This window comes from Eschrichtius robustus, chromosome 14, assembly GCF_028021215.1.
Source record: "Eschrichtius robustus isolate mEscRob2 chromosome 14, mEscRob2.pri, whole genome shotgun sequence".
In the NCBI taxonomy this organism is placed as follows: Eukaryota; Metazoa; Chordata; class Mammalia; order Artiodactyla; family Eschrichtiidae; genus Eschrichtius; species Eschrichtius robustus.
In genome coordinates this window covers 94,736,896-94,755,957 of record NC_090837.1, presented here as the reverse complement: position 1 = coordinate 94,755,957, position 19,062 = coordinate 94,736,896, and the positions used below count along the sequence as shown (strand labels likewise).

General features: G+C 36.3%; 1 protein-coding gene across 1 annotated transcript in view; it reads left to right on the top strand.

Moving 5' to 3' along the window:
* The window catches only part of NETO1 (neuropilin and tolloid like 1), a 91,212-nt gene extending 74,052 nt beyond the window's left edge, over positions 1–17,160 (top strand). Inside the window, exons 8-10 of the mRNA XM_068563175.1 lie at positions 13,330–13,443; positions 15,571–16,129; positions 17,100–17,160. Coding sequence (XP_068419276.1) covers positions 13,330–13,443; positions 15,571–16,129; positions 17,100–17,160 — 734 coding nt within the window. The remainder of the gene's footprint in view (positions 1–13,329; positions 13,444–15,570; positions 16,130–17,099) is intronic.
* Positions 17,161–19,062: the final 1,902 nt, after the last annotated feature.

Below are 19,062 nucleotides of genomic sequence, written 5' to 3'. Positions count from 1 at the left end.
ATAAATATAATTTGATACGACTTTCTGAAGGGATTTATTAAATCTAGGAAAACAAGATATATACATTTTTTCTTTTTTAAATTTAAATATATTTGATTTACAATATTGCGTTAGTTTCAGGTGTACAGCAAAGTGATTCAGTTATATATATACATATTTTTTATCAGATTATTTTCCACCATAGGTTATTACAAGATATTAAGTTATACATTATTTTCTTTATTGGGAAAATTAAGATTTATTTATGATTTCAGAAAATAATAATTGGTCATTGGAGGTTTTGTTGGAGGGGTGATAATTATGCAACAGCTGAGGATACCACATTTCTGTCTCATAACATACTCTTTTAGACTTAATAGTCACTACAGCCTACGATAGAATTTCTCCACCATTTACCTTACAGACACACTTAACTGAGGGCTGATTTACTGCATGGCAAATGGTGATGGCTAAGCCCACATTTCTGCAGGGCCCTTAGAACAGTAGAAGTAGAGTAGCATCAGCCCTTTCTCTGGCAGGTGATATGAATAAATCTTTGTTTGCTCTGATATTTTAAACTATGTAAATAATTAGAAAATGTTGCTCTTAACACATTTCCCAGCTAATTGTGACTCACAAATTGTCAGGGTGTCCTGGTTCCGAACTGTTGCTTTTCCACCTCAAGAGATCTCTTTCTTCCCTTTTCCCACTTCTGACCTTTCCTTTCCCATTTTGATATTGTGCAGCCATAGCTACATCTGTTAAACCTAGTGGGGCAGGTCTCTGATTACCCTGAGAAATCAGCTACGAGTTTTCCTATTGCTGCTGTAACAGATTACAACTAATTTCGTGCCTAAAAACACACAAACGTATTATTTGAAATAGGTTACCCTGGGCTGAAACCATGGTGTCAACAAGGCCACCTTCTAGGGGAGCTCTAGGGAAGAATACATTCCCTCACCTGTCCCAGTCTCTGGATTCCTTCTATTCCTTCTTCAAAGCCAGCAAGGTATCATCTTATCTCTTTTTGCTACGTTGTTAAATCATGTTCTGTCCCTTGGAGCTTCTAAATTCCTCTCCTGAGGACGCCTTTGATTACACTGGCCCCTCCTGGATAATCCAGGCTAATCTCCCCATTTTGAAATCCTTAACTTTATCACATCTGCAAAAATCCCTTTGCCATAAAAAGTGACATTCACAAGTTCTAGGAATTAGGGTGTGGACAAACTTGGGAGCCATTATTCAACTGAACACAATAGGTTCGATTTTTTTTTTATTATTATTAAACCGACAAACTCTTGTCTGAAATTATGAAAACATAACTTAGTTGACTTAAAGACCAACGGTTCATAATGCCAAATGGTAATCGTATATCTAAACACGTTCCCTTCATTCCCTACCACTGAATAAATATTCTTCTATATAAAGAAATTATTTAAAAATTAAATATCTTTCCACTATAGAAAAATACAAGAAAGGAATGTATCATGAAAATATCAATATGTACTTTTTGGCAAGTATACATGTGTTTGGAGATTTTAAGATTAATGTTAATATTTTAGAAAAAACCACAAATCTGTCATTTGAAAAAATAATTTTTGTTGTTTAAAAAATATGAAATAGGATGAGAAAATGTGTAAAAGCATGAATTTGGTGCTGGTCAACTACTTTTTCCATTTTCCTACCTGTAACACCTTGACGTTAAATGTGAATTCTCCAGAAAATGAGGAATCATTACAGGACAGCTGTAAGTTTTAAATATATGTGTCTAGAACGGAGCAAATAGTCAATAGATGGTTCTACTATTCTGTCTGTTAATGGGATAACAGTATACTGAAACTTTTTAGAGTCAGTAGTTTCTTACTTTCAAATACAATGAGGCTTTTGAGCAAAGGACAATGGTATAAAATTGTGTAATCTCCAGAGACTCACCCTTCTCTCTTTCTTTTTAAATGTTTAGTTGAGTCCTATTGTACCATTAAAAAAAAAAAACAACAACTGTCAGACGTATTTGAAGTTAATATTTGAAGTTAATTCTCGATGGACATTTATTACTGGATATTAAATTATTTGGTCATTTAACTCGAATCACTGAAGAAAAGTTATACATATAGATATATAGTTTAGTGATATAATTAAAATTTAAAATCAATTTCCTCAACTAATTTTTAGACTAAAAAAATTAAATAATTTTGGCTACCGTATTTAATTTATTTATTTTATTTATTTTTGGCCGCATTAGGTCTTCGTTGCTACGCACAGGCTTTCTCTAATTGCGGTGAGCGGGCTTCTCATTGCAGTGGCTTCTCTTGTTGCGGAGCACGGGCTCTCGGCACGCAGGCTTCAGTAGTTGTGGCTCACGGGCTCTAGAGAGCAGGCTCAGTAGTTGTGGCTCACGGGCTCTAGAGCGCAGGCTCAGTAGTTGTGGTGCACGGGCTTAGTTGCTCCGCGGCATGTGGGATCTTCCCAGAGCAGGGCTCGAACCCGTTTCCTCTGCATTGGCAGGCGGATTCTTAACCACTGCGCCACCAGGGAAGCCCTGGCTACCGTATTTATATGTTGAATTACTTAGAAAATTTTGTAGAATTTTCATTGAACTTTTTAGATCAACATTGTCTTTAGTTAAGTGTCTGCCAGGGATCCTGGGACAAGAATAAAGGCAGCTAATTCCTCGTAATTTTTGGTAGGATCCTTGGGGATAACATATATTGATCTCTTTGATTCTGGCTTCACAGCTACATAGTTTACGTCTATCAATGAAAATAAACAATGTATGTTTGCTATGGAGAAAGGAAATTATTATTCCAAATCGTTAGTCTCTGAACTAAGAGAATCACAAGCCTGAGGCTATGGCGCTCCTTTGATGCTTGGCTTTAATCCTTATTTACTGGAAGTCCTCCTTTGGGAGTTGGCATGTTCCATGATGAAACCAAATATACATTAATACCTTTAACAAAACAATGAGTCTCCCCTAACAACTGTTGCATATATGTGTGCGTCAGCTATGGAAACAAACCCTGGACCCCATGTCCAAGTCCTAATAATAGAGTGCAGACCCCAAAGAAATATAATATCCTAGTTACTGTAACTAGAGTCACGTCTAATTGCACACAGTGAATAAATCATGGGGTAGCTGACCCAATGCAGACATAATCACAGTATAAAAATGTATAATAATTTCTTGGCATCAAATGGAATGGATAGATCGCGACGTGGTCCTTGCCCTCTGCGAGTAATGAAATGGTCTCTATGGAATATAGTTTTCTCCTGAAGGTGCTTCTCTTTTCATAATAGCGTGTCTTTTGGAACAGTAGGAATATGCAATTGTAGCAGAGAGATTGGGGGGATCTAATAAATGGGAGTGGGATTAGATTGTGAATAGAATTTCTCGTATTAGAAAAAAGATTAAGCTATAGCTTAATAATAACACTGGATATTTTGACTGATAACTAAGTCACATTGGAACATAGGGTTTTAGAAGCAGATATTGATTTTTCCAAAAAAAAAATATATGAAGATGATGAAAGAGGTGACGAGAAGATGCACAAACCTATTTCTGGCCTCAAATCTGGTCAGCATTTTTCAAGTAGAATGACATTTCCTCTAATTGCATAGCCCAAGGGCCATTTCATGTTTAAAGTATGGTGGCAGGGAGATTATTCCATTCATTTTGGGAAAAACGAAACAAAACATTTGTTTTGAGATGCAATTCTAATGGCCAAATATATTTAAATTTTTTTACATTTTTTTTCCTGTAATTAGAATCTCACCATTAAAAATGGTATTTAGCAGCAAGCTCTACACTTTTTTAATCCAGTTTTTGAAGTCTTTGAAAGCTGACGCAGATGCTTACTCATAATTGGGATCTCTGATGTTTTAGATATTTTCTTCCATCAAGTTCATGAAGAAAAGTTTAGCTATTCCTTAGAAATTAAAAGCATTGTTAGAATTTAATGAGAATATGGCATATCCATTTTACTGCTTAAAGAAGTTTTGTTCCAGTGTCTCGTTGACAAGTATTTATTAAGGACCTACGATACGGCACCTGATGTTCTGAGCGCTGTGATAAATTAGTGAACAAAACAACGCGTTTGCCTCTCATTAAAGGAAGCTAATGATGTACAAGTGAGTTAATTTAAAAAGATGAACTCAAATCCTAATAAGTGTTGTGGAAAAACACAACACGGGGTAATGTGCTGGAGAAGGATGTGGGCATGAGTGCCCTGGGTTGTGTTGGGCTATCCTTATGCTCAGAAGTAAGTTGGGCAAAGATTTGGGGTAAGCAAAGGGGTACTATGGAGTTTGAGATTTGATTTCACCTTATTGGGAAGGTTTTGGAGTGTTTTAAAAGGGGATGAAACTCCATCTGCTTTACACTTAAATATCCAAGGCTTCTCTGGCCACTGTGTCCATGGATCCATGTAAGAGACCATTCGGTGAAAGACAACTCAGAAGTACCAGTGGAGACGTTACCAAGAGCCTGGAGTTGAGAGAGAGAGAGATGACAGACCTACAGGACAGTTTGATGTGGGTGCCAGGGCAGAGAGGACTCAAGGATGACCCTGAGCCTTTAGCCTGGAGCGAGGCCATGCCCCTTATTGATGTCAGGAGGGTGTGTGAGGGGAGAATTGAGGCAGGGAAGAGGAGTACGATCGTCACTGTTAACTGAACCCATCCAGCCATATTCCATTTGAGATGGTAATTAGAGTGCCAAGTGGGGAATACTACTTAGGGATTTGGATGCACCGAACAAATCCGGGTCTCAGATAGGCGTCAGAGCCGGAAGTGTGAGCCCCTGAGAATGAAGCCAAATCCAGCCTCTGTACTCTGACACCAAATTAAATCTCAGAGACAGAGTTCTGGGTGAAGTAGAAAAGAATCACTTTCTTGCTTTGCCAGGCAAAGAGGACCACAGTGGGCCAATGCCCTCAAAATGTGCCTGGACCTGGAGGGGGTAGGGAGAAGTTTTGCAGTCATGGTTCAAAGAGGGCGTGATCGGCTCGTGCACTTTCTTCCGATTGGTTGGTGGTGAGGTAAAGGGGAATCAGCCTCATCAACCTTCTGGTTCCATCCAGTCGGGGGGTCTACATGCTTGTGGGCAGCATACCGTTAATTTCTCCCACCTGCTGGCGGTTTCAGTATCTGTAAAACAGCTCAGAAATATTAAGTATATCCCTTGAGGGGGGGACCCACACCCTGCCCCTAGGCTGCTCTATTGTTTCTTTTGACTGGTCCTCCCTTCCCTAATTAACATCTATTTAAACCTGCTCCTTGGAACTCAGGGAAGGTCATGGAGGCTGAATGAAACCTATTTCCTGCAATCCGGAAACGGGGGACACAGAAAGGCTTTTGTGCCCGGGAGCCCCAGAGGGTCCCGCTCGGTACCACCAGGAGCCTGACTGCAGGGGTCCGCCAAAAGGCCTCAGAGGGCGGGGAAAATCACCTTTGCACCTGAAAGATCAAAATGATTATTGAATAAAAGTAACTGAGTTTTTCAGTGTGCCAGATTTTGCTATTTAGTAACAATTAATTACCTAAATATGTAATGTAGGTACCTATCACATTTACATAATTATAATAATTTTAAGCTTTGTTCCCATCTCTCAGGCAAAGAAAGTGATAGACTGTAGAGCCTCCTGACTGTCAGAAAATTTTAATAAATCAATATCTTCAAGGGTGATACAAGCTGAATTCAGGAAATGAAGCAAGGACATGTAAACAACGTGCTCCAAGCTCTTTCCTTGTTCTGATGCTTCTCCGTGCATTTTTGTGACCATTTCCACTCCAAGTTATGATTGGGAAAATAAGAATTTAAAAAAGCAGAAGTAGAAAGCTCAAAGACATGGGTGTGTGTGTGTGTGTGTGTGTGTGGTCTATTCTCACACAGGCCAGCACCTAGAGGCGTGAGCTTTTAACAAACCTCAAATTAAAGAGGTTAAAAGATAAGAATTTGAGAGAAGCAAGAAGCAAGGAGAATACCTGTGGAATGAAACAAGATATGGGTTGGGGGCTGGGAGACGGGTCGGCAGGAGCATCTGATCTGAAGCCCCAAGCAGTTTTTAAATGGTATAATGATTTTTAAAGAAAAATAGGATCGAACATCACTTCTATTTCCAGATTTTCTTGATGAAATATGATGTAATTTGACTTTGAACAGATCTACCAAATGATAGTTTCATTAACAAGAAAGCAGAGGTATTTGAAATATCAAGGTTTCAGAGAGAAATCTGACAGTTTTTATTTCTATTTTGTTTTAATTTTCCCTGAGTGGTGTTTCTGGACTTGAAAAGAAAGGTAATGGGAGGAAAGAAATGACTCTAATAGAATGAGCATTAGTGCTGGTAGCATTAAATAGCAATTATGAATTACGTAGCTTTTAATTACAGAATTGGAACAGTATTTATAAGCACGTGACATGATACTGAAAAAAGACGATACATCCATGATTAGACCTTTAACATTATAAAATGTTATATAAAATGTGGTGATTCTTTATGATATTTTAAAATAAAATTTCCTTTATTTTGAGTGTGTAGCTGCCCTTTTTCCTCTTGTCCTCCTTAACCTAATTAAAATACGCCCAAAATTCATTTGTTTGTCTCCTGATAACGTTTTTACTCCTTAAGAATCAGCAATATGTAGGTATAAAGGTTGTTTGTCTCAGATGCCGTCATGATTTAAGCATCCTGAAGGACTGAAACGCTATTTCACTGAAGAATGGTAAATGCTCCCCACCTAGTGGGACGAATGGGAACATATGAGGATTTAAAGCTAGAAAAAATTTCCAACAGGAAACAATGAATTCAGTGAAATATTGAGTTCATTAAGTATCTTTAAAAATAATAAAGGATAAATATTATGTGAAAGCTATTCTTTTACTGGTTAAGATTTGAAAGATAAAATAGACTTGTTTGGATTAATATCTGGCTTTTTTTTCATGAAAAGTTATCAGATTTTTCCCAATCGTAAGAAGTAACTACATGTGTATATGTTTGTGTATATACACACATATGTATATGCATATATGAAAAAATTTGCCAACGAAAATTAAATATAACTTGTAAATATCCTAGAAATAGTCATTGCTAACATTTCAGCTTAGTATTTCCAGTAAGATTTTTCATATGTTTGTTTGCATGTGAGGCTTTATAATTTGAAACAATTTGTATCCTTATTTTTCACCCAACTTTATACCTCAACAATTTCCATACTATTCTATGACCCCTTAAGAATTAAGAATCCTCCCACTATAATGATTTTTGAACACTGGGGCAACACTTGCCGAGCTTTTGTTTTTGATTTTGTTCTTGTGTTGTCTATTAAGTGGTATACAAATAAAATTGGAGATATTTGGATTAAACAAGGTTAAACATACGCTTTTTGGCATATGCCTTCTCTGAACAAGGTGCTGAGAATCGCTAGAAGGGTGACACACAGGAACACGCTGTATTTCCCAGTCTTCCTACTCTGCAGTACACATCTTCCTTGCCAGAGCAAAATGTTGAGTTAAATTTTGTGTTTCCAAAGAATTTGTTCTGAAATATTTAGATAACTGTTCACTTAAGGTATTTTAAATTGGAATTTTAAAATTGGGCTTAAAGGACCTTTAGATAATTTCAAAATCTGCATTTGTGTATTGTGTTTCTCTGTACTGAAAATTCTGTTAATACAATTGTAGGATAAATGTCACTTTTATCCAAGCCTCAATTTCATAGGATCACTAAAAACTTCAGAACACTCCTGGATTTATATTGGAACCAAAAGACCAAGATCTATTCTCTTTTACACACTGCTTGCCTTGGTTTCCCAGGATGGGACCTGAATAGCTCTCTTTACAATTTGGTGTTAGAAAATGCATGTTATCTTGATGGTCTTGTTATTCTGTGAATGATGGAATATCACAAATTCCTTATATAGCTAAACCTTCCTCCTATAAAGTAGTACAAACATTTAAAATCTCCATTTGCTATTGTATCGATATTTCACAACGTAGATTCTGTTCTGCTTCTTTTTTAGAATTGAACTTTAATTATATTTTACACTGGGTATGAGTGTAGCAGAGAAATATACCCCCAGGATGTTAAAATATCTCAGTCAGGAAGTCATAGTTTTAGGAAAGTCCTGGGCATGTCTTGGAAAGGTGTGTTTATTGTGTACTTGGATATAAAAAATGGAGATTGGTTATAGACTATTTTTTTCTCTTTACATGTAAATAGTACAGTAACACAGAATCAAAGACCTTGAAGCTGAAGGGCTCTGGTGTATTGTTGACTTTGTTTTCACATTCAAGTATATTACGAAGCTCATATAATGACTTTTAGGAGGGCAAGAGGATAAAAACCTTCTGCAAATTGTAAAGTTAATTGTTTGTATTACCTGTCATTGTGCTACTTCATGTAATATCAGAATTAATTTAAAACCACTTTTTGAATCATAGAAGGGAGTTGTCCACTTAGTCTTTGGGATTGAATTTTTGTGAAATACATAGTGTGCTAGAATAAGGACTTGGAAGAAGATATGGTAGGAAAATTATTAAAATAAGCATTCCCCTGTCATTTTTGAGAAAAAGGTGTTTCATTATTCATTAATTTATTTTTCAGTTTCTTACAAGTGACTGTAAACTGGGGTGTTGTAGAGCTGGTACACACAGGTAGGGTGGAATGCACTGGTGTGATATGTCCAGCAACATCCATTTAACTCTGATTGGTCAGTTCCCATGAAGTAATGATTGTTAAATATTTTAAATATTACTCCCAATATAATATCTTATTGATCTATGTAGCATAATCCATTTAATTATATTAATTTTATTACAATATTTTACTATCTAAAGAATAACTATCTGCTGTTTTGTCACATGAGAAAACAAACAGTTCTATGTATAACTCATCTTTTTAAACAGCATTTATTGCGTGCTCTTCTGCCTGAAGGGCTGTGCTCTGTTCTTTCAAATTTGCATTCTCATTTAGTCTTAACAAGAGGTCTGTGAATAACTATCGTCACTTTACAAATTAGGAAATTGAATATATGTTTTATATCATGTACCTCCTTAAACTTATCCCATTATATAGATGCAAACTGAAAAGTGGAAAAATTTAAGGAGTATTTGCTCAAGGTCACACAACTTAGAAGCGGTGAACCCAAGATTCAGTCTCAGACATTTTGAATTCACAGCCTCTGTACAATACTTGCCTTTTAGAACAGCTTACAATGACAACTACAGTGCTTGCGTCCATATGGCCGGCACTGTCCTACATTCTCTGCAGAGTTAAATCACTTAGGGAAGCATTATCTGTCTCCCTATTTTATAGATGTGGTAACTGAGTAAGTGTTCATGGAAGACGTGATCTCTCCTTAGGAATTATCACTCCCTACGGCCTGAGACGCAGCCCTACCCTCTGTAGTGTTGTCAGGACTCTGCCTCAGGATGAAGTGCCTGGAGAAGCATTCTCTAAGCTTCAAGTTCATGGACAGTTAACCTGGTCCAAAAAGGATGCTTTGCACAATTGCGTATGTGTTAGTGTATGAGAGAAGAGGGGAAAGTTGGGAAAGACTCACTTTGCAGTGTTAAAATATCCATTTTCTATGTTACCCGAATGATTTAAATCAATAACAATGCTGTGCTTACACATATGACATTCTTTTGGCTGACTAGCATATTTCACTATGTTCCGTTTCTGGCTTTTCTCAAAAAGAAACACTTAGCATTAGAGCCGGATGATGAAATGGTGATGTTCAATAAACCCTTCCAGAGAAGTGAGTTTGCAATAGCTGCAGTCATTATGTCTAAATATGCTTTTGAATAATTCAGAGTCAAAAAGCAATGCGAATACTGTCTTCTGTGTACTTAGTTTTTAACATCAATATGAGGCTGTGTTTGCTATTCTGAAAGCAACAGAAGACCTAGTCCCAGAAATAAGTAGATTCATCTGATCATGGAAACTGCCTGTGTGAGTTACTCTGAATTTTGAGGATTACTTGATTGGCTGCCCTTTATTATTGGTAAACCTTAATTTTGAGTTTCTTCCAGATAATTTTAGGGAATAAGGGGTCTGGTTTTTAAGAGCCAATAGCTTTCAACAATTATATTGAATTTCTAAGTAGAATAAGTTCTTTAAAAATTGGTAGAATATGTGCTTTTCCAGCAATAGTAAGAGAGCCAAATAATGAATGGGAGTTAGTTTCTGAGAGTATCACAATTTGTATTGTATTTGAGAGCTAATTCTCCACAGTAAACACACCTGTGAGAGTCTTCTGTTCTCTGGGATACTCAGGTCGGCAGCCTGGCCAGAGCTAAACTTTTGCTCAGTGATATTAATCAATTAAAAATATCTGTTGACTATTTACTCTAAGCCTAGAGATATTAAGCCACATAAGAGATTACAAATCATTTTTTTAAAAGCATGTCCCTAGCCTCAAAGAACTCGCGGGGAAAGATGATAAGCATACACTAAGTGCTAAACTCTTTTAAAAATTATAAGTAGAGTAGGATTTAAGGAAAAGATAATTTTCTGATAGATTGGAATGATATTTTAAAACTGTAAAGATAATACAGTTCTGATATGATTTGCATAGCAGAGTGGAGAATGGGTATTCCAGGACAGAGAGAGGGAGGGAACTGTATGACCAATGAACCAAAGATCTCAGGAGCGTGTGGGGAGCAGTGGGAAATGCTTACGTGCAGAGTGTATGTACTCAGACATCCTTGAAGGAGCAGTGAGAACATAGCTTGATTTGGGAGGCAGGAAGTTGCCATTTTATTTTTTTAGCAGGAGGTAGAAACAAGGATCTTTATTGAACTATTGTGTGTCTGCATTTATATGAGAGAAATATTCAGATATGCAATATAAAGAAAAATCAGAATCCAATCTATTTTATTTTTGGTGTCTATGAGACAAAATTAATTTCTGTTCAAGGGGTATGTTGTGATACATTGGTTTCTTAGCCACTGCAAGATTTCCTTTGTTGTTTTTGTTTGTTTATTGTTTGCACAGCAGTTCTATAAATGTAGCAAAAGTAAGGAAGAAAAGATGGAGTGGTACTTGGAATAATAGTGATTTTTTTAAGGAAGGATGATTTCAGTTAACTGGCACATTTGCATAATAATTTGATGTAAAGTAGTGTGTCAAGAATGTGATTCATTGACAGTCCTGGATGATCTGTTCCATTCCCAGTCAAACCACCAATATTTAATGATAGCTGATACTGGCACATTGATTGGTGTTTTGTAAGACTTTCGCAACAGCAGCAGAAACAGAAACAAAATTACATTTGGAGAATTTGGAAGCCAAATCTCTAGTGCATTTACCAACATACTGTTAGTAGTGTTAGTACTAACATACTTCACTGTTGCAGAATGCGATGTCATTTTTATCTATATATTTAAAAATTTAAAAACAAACCCATCCTATTTAATAGTAATTGTAATAAATTTTCCAGCTCATTCTGGAAGGTCAATAAATACTTATGCTCTTTTTGAGGTATTCTTTACTTGATGGATTAACCGTACTTTCAAAACTGCTGCAATTTATCAGGTAGTAAGTGTTTTTTTACATTTTCTACTAAAGCAATTTGCAGCTGCTCTAATCTATTTGCAGAAAACTACTTTTTTGTTGTGTGTACACATTTTGACAACATTCATTACCTGCTAAACAGACCATATCAGATCTGCAAAATGGTTGACTACAGAAATTCAAATTTAGTTCCTTACCAAAAAGCAGATTTTTGTAGTAATAGATTGGATCATTACATTTTACACTATAAAAGCTTTACACCATGTTGAAAGCAGGAGCACAATAAGATGTTCAGCATGATACTTTTCAAAATGACTACTGCATCTGCATCTTTTCTACTCTTTAATACTTTGTTTTTCAAAACGACTATTACATCTTTTTTATTCTTTAACCAGGGACTTAAAGGCAAACCAAGCAGAAGGAAGAAGAAACTCTCCTGGGAATTGGGACTGTGGGGGTGGGTAGGGGGAAGGGCTTGGAGAGTCAGGGGAATGCTTGGCTCAAGTTCCCCTTGTCTTTGCCACACTTTTGATTTTCAAGACTTGATCATTTCTTTTTTAATGATTCCTCTAGGAATGTTAAAATATATTAAATTACCTTACGCAAAGCATTTTCTTAACAATTTTCATTAATATGGAAAATACATTTAAGGAAGACAACTTTCTTAAGAAAAAAACAACCCTGCAATATGCAGTTTTGAAGGCGAAAATTATAACATGACTGCACTGTTTTGATAATATTGATCATTGATAAAACTTTACTGATTGATGAACCTCTGTAAATTATATGTTTTGTGTCTAATATATTTTTCTAGAATACCTATCCTTAAAAGGGTCACAAAACTATAACTGAAAAAAAATCAATGCTAAGATTACATTTTATGAGATATGTGGGATGATTACAAAGATAAAAACAAAAACTACTTTAAAGGACTGTCTATAAGCTATAATTCATAGTGTGGCATTACTCTAGAGATGCATTATTGTAAATAACCAATTACTCTGACAATGAAAGAAGTGTATTTTTTTGTAATATTGAAGTCATAGCTAACATTAGACTTTGCTATATTAGACTTGTCACTAATTCTCTTATTTCTATAGCCAAACTGTATACTTCTTGGAATTCTTATTTTACCTCCCAATGCCCTAAATGTGCATTGTAATCTGGAGATCATGGACCATTGTACCTAAAGTTAGTAGAACGTGTGGTATATATGCAAAGTAGCCTAATTGCATCACCGTATATATTTTAAACGTTGATGAGAATAATGCATATTTTTCTTATGTTGTTCAGAATAAATTTTCCCTTGTTCTGAATCTCCATGATATTCTTCGCTTCCTTCATATGCTTAAATAATATTATACTTTCTTCATTAGTATTTTGTAAGCATATACTTTCCAAAATATTTCAATATTTCCATTAAACTAAATCTTTTTTGCACAGGACAACTAAATTTATACATACAGAATTTCAGTGTAAAGCGTAATGTTATGCATGTGGTCGGCACTTAAGTTTTGCTAAATGAATGCACCAAGTTAAATAAAAAAAAAAGAAGAAGAACCCATATGGATAATGTACTTCATTGTTATGAAGGAAAACTTCCCGTGCCAGTTTTAGAAGCTGAGCACATCTAGAAGAACTCTAGCTCTGTTAGTAACTCAAGGAATAATTACCGCTATGGCAACACTTCTGAGAATGGAATGTCAGTCCTATCATTTATCTCAATTTGACGGCAAATTATCACACTAATCTTTTTGCTTTCAGATTTGCAACGTGAGTGATTTACAACTGAGCATCAGTTAAAACTTTTTTCTTGCCTTTTTCTTCTCCTTTTTAGCTCCCTGCGAAGGCAATACATTCTTCTGCCACAGTAACATGTGTATTAACAATACGTTGGTTTGCAATGGACTCCAGAACTGTGTGTACCCTTGGGACGAAAATCATTGTAAAGGTAATCATTCGTCCCTGGAATCTGCAAAATCCCTCTACCTGTAGCGTGGGAAGAAGTTTATCCAATGTTTCTATGTATCAGACAGCCTTAAAAATATATTGCATACTGGCTTTATGAACTTCCTGTAGGTTTTATAATTGATTTGTTAGCCTTTTCCCTTGCTTTTACTCGTGCTGTAACCAGAAGTTTTCACGTTCCCTAATGCACGGGACTATCCTTAGCACTTGATGTTCATTGGCAAATCTCCTTTTTGGAGCCTGCAGTAGGGCATTGGAGCTTTTCATGCAAAGCAGGGTTTCCTATCAGAAAGAAGCTCCTTCGTCTGTGGCGGCACCTCTCACTTATCCAGTCCGTCTTTACCAGACATTGTGCACATACTCTAGAGATGAAAGTGTATCGAAGGAACATTAGGGCTTTCAGGTACCTAAAGCCACTTACCTCGACTTCAATTTCCCTACCCAAACGCTCTTCTTCCTCTCCAATGAGAATCGCTTCCAATGTTCCGGCTTCCTTCTCTAGCCTGTACGCAAAGGTTTGTTTACATAGAGAGCATCCCTTGGCTTGGTTATGAATGTTGCAAGTTTTGGTTAAGTTCAAAGTGCCACATATCCTCTTTTGTTCAGATCCAATATTAACCAGTTTGCAAAGGAAAAGAAACGGGCAAATAACGCCCCATGCTTAATGTCCAGTATCTTCTATTAAAATGCCCTCTGTGGATAGAAGCAGAGAGACGTTGCCTCAGTACCCATGGTTCGTAGAGTCAATAAGAGAAGCCGATCCAGTATCAGCTATTTTGAGGCCGTGGGCAATGATCTGTGTTGTGTCCAAGGAACCACTTTGGAACGGATGGGAAATTAAGCATTTTGTGAAGAACCGTATACAGCACGGTTAGGGATTCGTTTTACTTGCCTAAAGTGGGTCTGTTCCCATGGTTCTTGGTGGCCCACCTTTCTCCATGGGCAAAACCTCTGCGCCGCTGCTCTGGATGGTAGGGTGGGGCAGGGACACTGGCTCGCTTCTCTGAGAGGAACACCCCTGCTTTATGAAGAAGGCACTCGGTGAGGATGGAGAAAGGGGCCATCTGGTCTTCTCAGCTTGTCTCTTCAGGGAGTTCCACACTGTGAGTGAGCTGCAGCCAGTGTGACCGGGGCCCTGTATTCTCAACCTGCTGTGCCTGGTGTAGACCTTCTTTCCTACCAGTGGGGCCTGGGAGGAGGAGGGGAGACCCCGCATTCCAGCCACTCCTGCCTGGAATCGAGCATCTGCAGTATGGATCTGGGGGTGGAAAGGGCATTCAGAAATGCAGGTGGCTTGCCCTTCCTGGGGAGGTAGTGTAGCTCCAGACTGGGAGCCTGTAGGGAGAGGAACCTTGTGTTGCCTGAAACCACCCTGAGTAGAGCTTCTATTGGGCTAGAAGCTTCTATTGGGGTAGCTTCTATTGGGTGGAGGAGCTCAAAGGCCACAGACCATCCCTGTTCATAAAGAAATTCAGTAGATTTTCTTGAATAAATGTACCTCCCTTAAGACAATTTCCAGAAACTTTAAATGTTATTTTTTAACTTTTACCATGATGGGAAAAGACCCACAGAAGCCCTCATGCCAACATCCCAGAAGTGTCTGTCTTAAAAGTGTAATCACCTTCTGGTATCAGAATACTGTTACTTAGACTTCAGTTATCCACATCAGGAATAAATTCAAAACAATTTAGGTATATTCATGTTCCTATTAGTGGAGTTTGTGGGGTTTCTTATACCAAGAGAAAAAAAAAAGAATTTACTCTTTTTACCATTACCAATGGATTCGCAAATGACATCCTAAAGGTTTTATAAGACCTTCTTCAAAACATATATTTACATTTAAAGTCGGGATGCTGTGCAACGGGAGAGCCGTTTCTAAGGCTAGAAGATAAGGTTCTTGTGAAGAGTGAAACCTTTTGTTTCTTTTTAAAGACTTGTTTACGTTTAAGACAGTGAAAGTTTTATGCTCAGCCTGTTTCATGTAAAGCTCTCAACGTGCGTTCGACTACCGTATTAACGCGTGGTGGGCAACGTGCGTTCGACTACCATATTAACGCGTGGTGGGTTGTTTCTTGTTTTGTTTGTTGTTTTCACTCTCCTCAACGTGTAGAAAAGAGGAAAGCCAGTCTGCTGGACCAGCTGACCAACACCAGCGGGACTGTCATTGGCGTGACTTCCTGCATTGTGATCATCCTTATTATCATTTCTGTCATTGTGCAGATCAAACAGCCTCGTAAAAAATATGTGCAAAGGAAATCGGACTTTGACCAGACAGTTTTCCAGGAGGTGTTTGAGCCCCCTCATTATGAGTTATGCACCCTCAGAGGGACAGGAGCTACAGCTGACTTTGCAGATGTGGCCGAGGACTTTGAAAACTACCATAAACTGAGGAGGTCCTCTTCCAAATGCATTCATGACCATCACTGTGGATCGCAACTGTCCAGTACGAAAGGCAGCCGCAGCAACCTCAGCACAAGAGATGCTTCTGTCTTGACAGAGATGTCCCCACAGCCCGTCAAACCCCTCATCCCACCCATGAACAGAAGAAATATCCTCGTCATGAAACACAATTACTCCCAAGATGCTGCAGATGCCTGTGACATCGACGAGATCGAGGAGGTGCCGACCACGAGTCACAGGCTGTCCCGGCACGATAAAGCCGTCCAGCGGTCAGTATCTATAGATTTTTTGATGACAACTATTACCTGAAGACTGAAATGCTTCCAGAATATTGTGTTCTATTTTGTCTTCATTTTTCAGTTTCTCTTTTTTATTCATGACTTAAAGCATAGTATTTCGACTTTTGCCTCTTCTTTTGCTTTTTTCCGTGCTATCCATGCTTTTCCTAAATCCCGTTTGTGTGTACATAGGTGTATGTGTGTGAGCACACACAGACCAAAGAGATTTCATTGATTTCTATACAGATATAATATTTATTTCTATAAAAATTATGGCTCTAATTTATATTGCTAATTTGCTTCCATGTGGTCATAAATGTTGCTCCAATCAATATTTATAGATTTTAAGATATGAGATGATATTTGGAAATAATTGCCTTACCAAGATGGTTAACCCATCTTGTTGAATAATTTTAATGTAAAAATAACATATTTTGCAATATAATGTATTATATTTTTGTTATGAAAGTTAAAACACTTTTTTCCACATATCACATAATACTTACATTACAAATTGCATATGATAGCATGGTATGCTAAAACAGTAAACATTTATATTTAAATGTAGTGAGGATTAGTAGAAACATTTTTCTTTTAATATGGAGACAATATTATCTATATTGTATTATTAGGCCTAAAATTAGTAAAAGTCTTGAGGAAAGAAGATTTAAATTGAGAAAAATATTATTTAAAATTCCCAAATCCAATCTTCCTATGTTTTGTTTTGCATGTTTACTAGCATTTAGTTTATTTTGTAAATGTACGTAATTCCTCAATTCAATATGTATTCTCAAAACCTAAACTACTTTTAGTTGATTTAATATTTTTGCATGCTGATGGAAAAAATTTTATTTCCACAGTTTTATGTACTTCTAGGAATGCTTTTAAGTAAATATTTGTGTGCATATTTATTTTTTGTGAAAATATTACTTTGTTGAATGAAATAGCCATAACATTCCAGGTTCTGCCTCATTGGGTCTCTAAGCAAACATGAATCTGAATACAACACAACTAGGGTCTAAAAAGAAAATTCAAGGTAAGCAAATGCCCTTGGTTCCTTCTCCGACTTTGTTGTACTCTGTTTTGTTTTGTTCTGTTGAACTTGTCTTGTAGTTTTTTAGGGAATGTGCTATTTATTCATTCTTTCTTGAGATATGTGTTTCATAACATTTCACAATTAGAAATATACAGGGTTCAATGCTGATGGAAGGATGATTCTTAGTATACGTATCTTTAAAATAAATGTTAATATTCTTACCATCAAGCATTGTACTACAATGTTATTGAAAAGGATGTTAAGTTAATAAGTTAAATTTTATCTATTTTAAGGTAAAGATACAAAAATTGGTGAAGTCTTAAAAGAAATACCAGAAGAAACCCAAGGTTTTCATAATTTAAAAAATTGAATAGTCTCAATATAACTGAAGTCAATATATAAAACTGGTAATAATGGTATTGATTGAATTTGGCAACATTCTACTCCAAACTCATACACTAAGTATTCTGTGGTACTTATACAATTTGTGCCCTCTTATTTTTGCATGAATATGTAGCTTACGTCATCAAAATTAAATGCAGCATGTTATGTCAAATTTTATAATATAAAATTTGAATGCTTGGTAATGTAAAATGTTCCATAAATATCAGTTGTCTATGTGTACATCTATTTTGTCATCGGGTACCATAATGGCTTTATTTTTAGCACTTAGAGTCTATATCTCTATTAGACTAATTTGTCTCCAATTAAATTTGCTTGGCGGTTAATCTCTTCAAAACTCTTCAGACCTATCAATTATTCTTGAATTAGGTGAATGCATTTCCATGCTCTATATTACTTTGATAAATTGGTGTATTTGTGTGCATATTTCATCGGGAGAAAATGTTTTAACTGTGTTTTATTTTCAGAGAAGAACTATTTATACAAACATGGGGACTGTGAAAGAAAATTCTATAGTGAATTGTGAAAAGTGGACATATTTCTAAATTCATTCCACTGCCTTTATCCAAACTTAAGAATTACAGACATTTGTTATCCCTTCAGCAAGACATCCCCGCTGCACAATGATATGTTCATTTCCTAATTTGGTTGCTGGCCACCAAGTGCTCCTTAGTTTTTAAATACATTTTCAGATTTACTGGAAACTTGAAGAAGAAATTATTTCCTGATTAAGACTATCCCAACTTTATTTTTACTGTCAGTTTCACTTTGTTTCTATGTTGTTTTATGTCTTTGTTAGGTAATTGTACATTGTGTGATATGTGAAAAAACACGATTTTGGCTGAACTTTGTGTTACATGTACATTGTTTTCATTATATAGACTGCTTGAGAATAGTGCGTTCCTGAGTGATTTTGAACATGCTACAGTGAAAAGTGAGAATATGGACCATGGAAACACCAGCTAGAGGTTTTATGGACTATAAACATCTGTTGTTGTATTAAGATTAAATGCAGCCAAAAGTACCGAGTAAAATTACTGGATTGCAATAAGAAAAATCTCATTTTTCGTCTTTCCTATATACCCCCATTTCCTTTTTTTAAAAAAAAAAATCAAAAGAAGATACCGAGTTTCAGAAATAGTTTTGAAATCAGGTATTTTACTGTTCATACCCTTCAGTAGAAATGATTTTTGATTAAGCACTTAGCAATATGATTGATTGACAGTTTGAGAAAATACCCTGCATGTCAGTACTGGATATTTGAATTGGAAAAATATCCTTTTTATTAGACACATTGTAAAAAGCATGCATTCTCCAATACTGCTGTTACTCTTCCATTTCCTTGTGTCATATGCTTGCTACTTGTAACTTTTTATATAAAGATATATAAAAATGTATAATAATTTCCTAACTTGAGTTAAGAGAAATGTTTTCTTCTATTAGAGTGATAAAAACTGACTTACGTAAGTACACACTTTACTCTTTC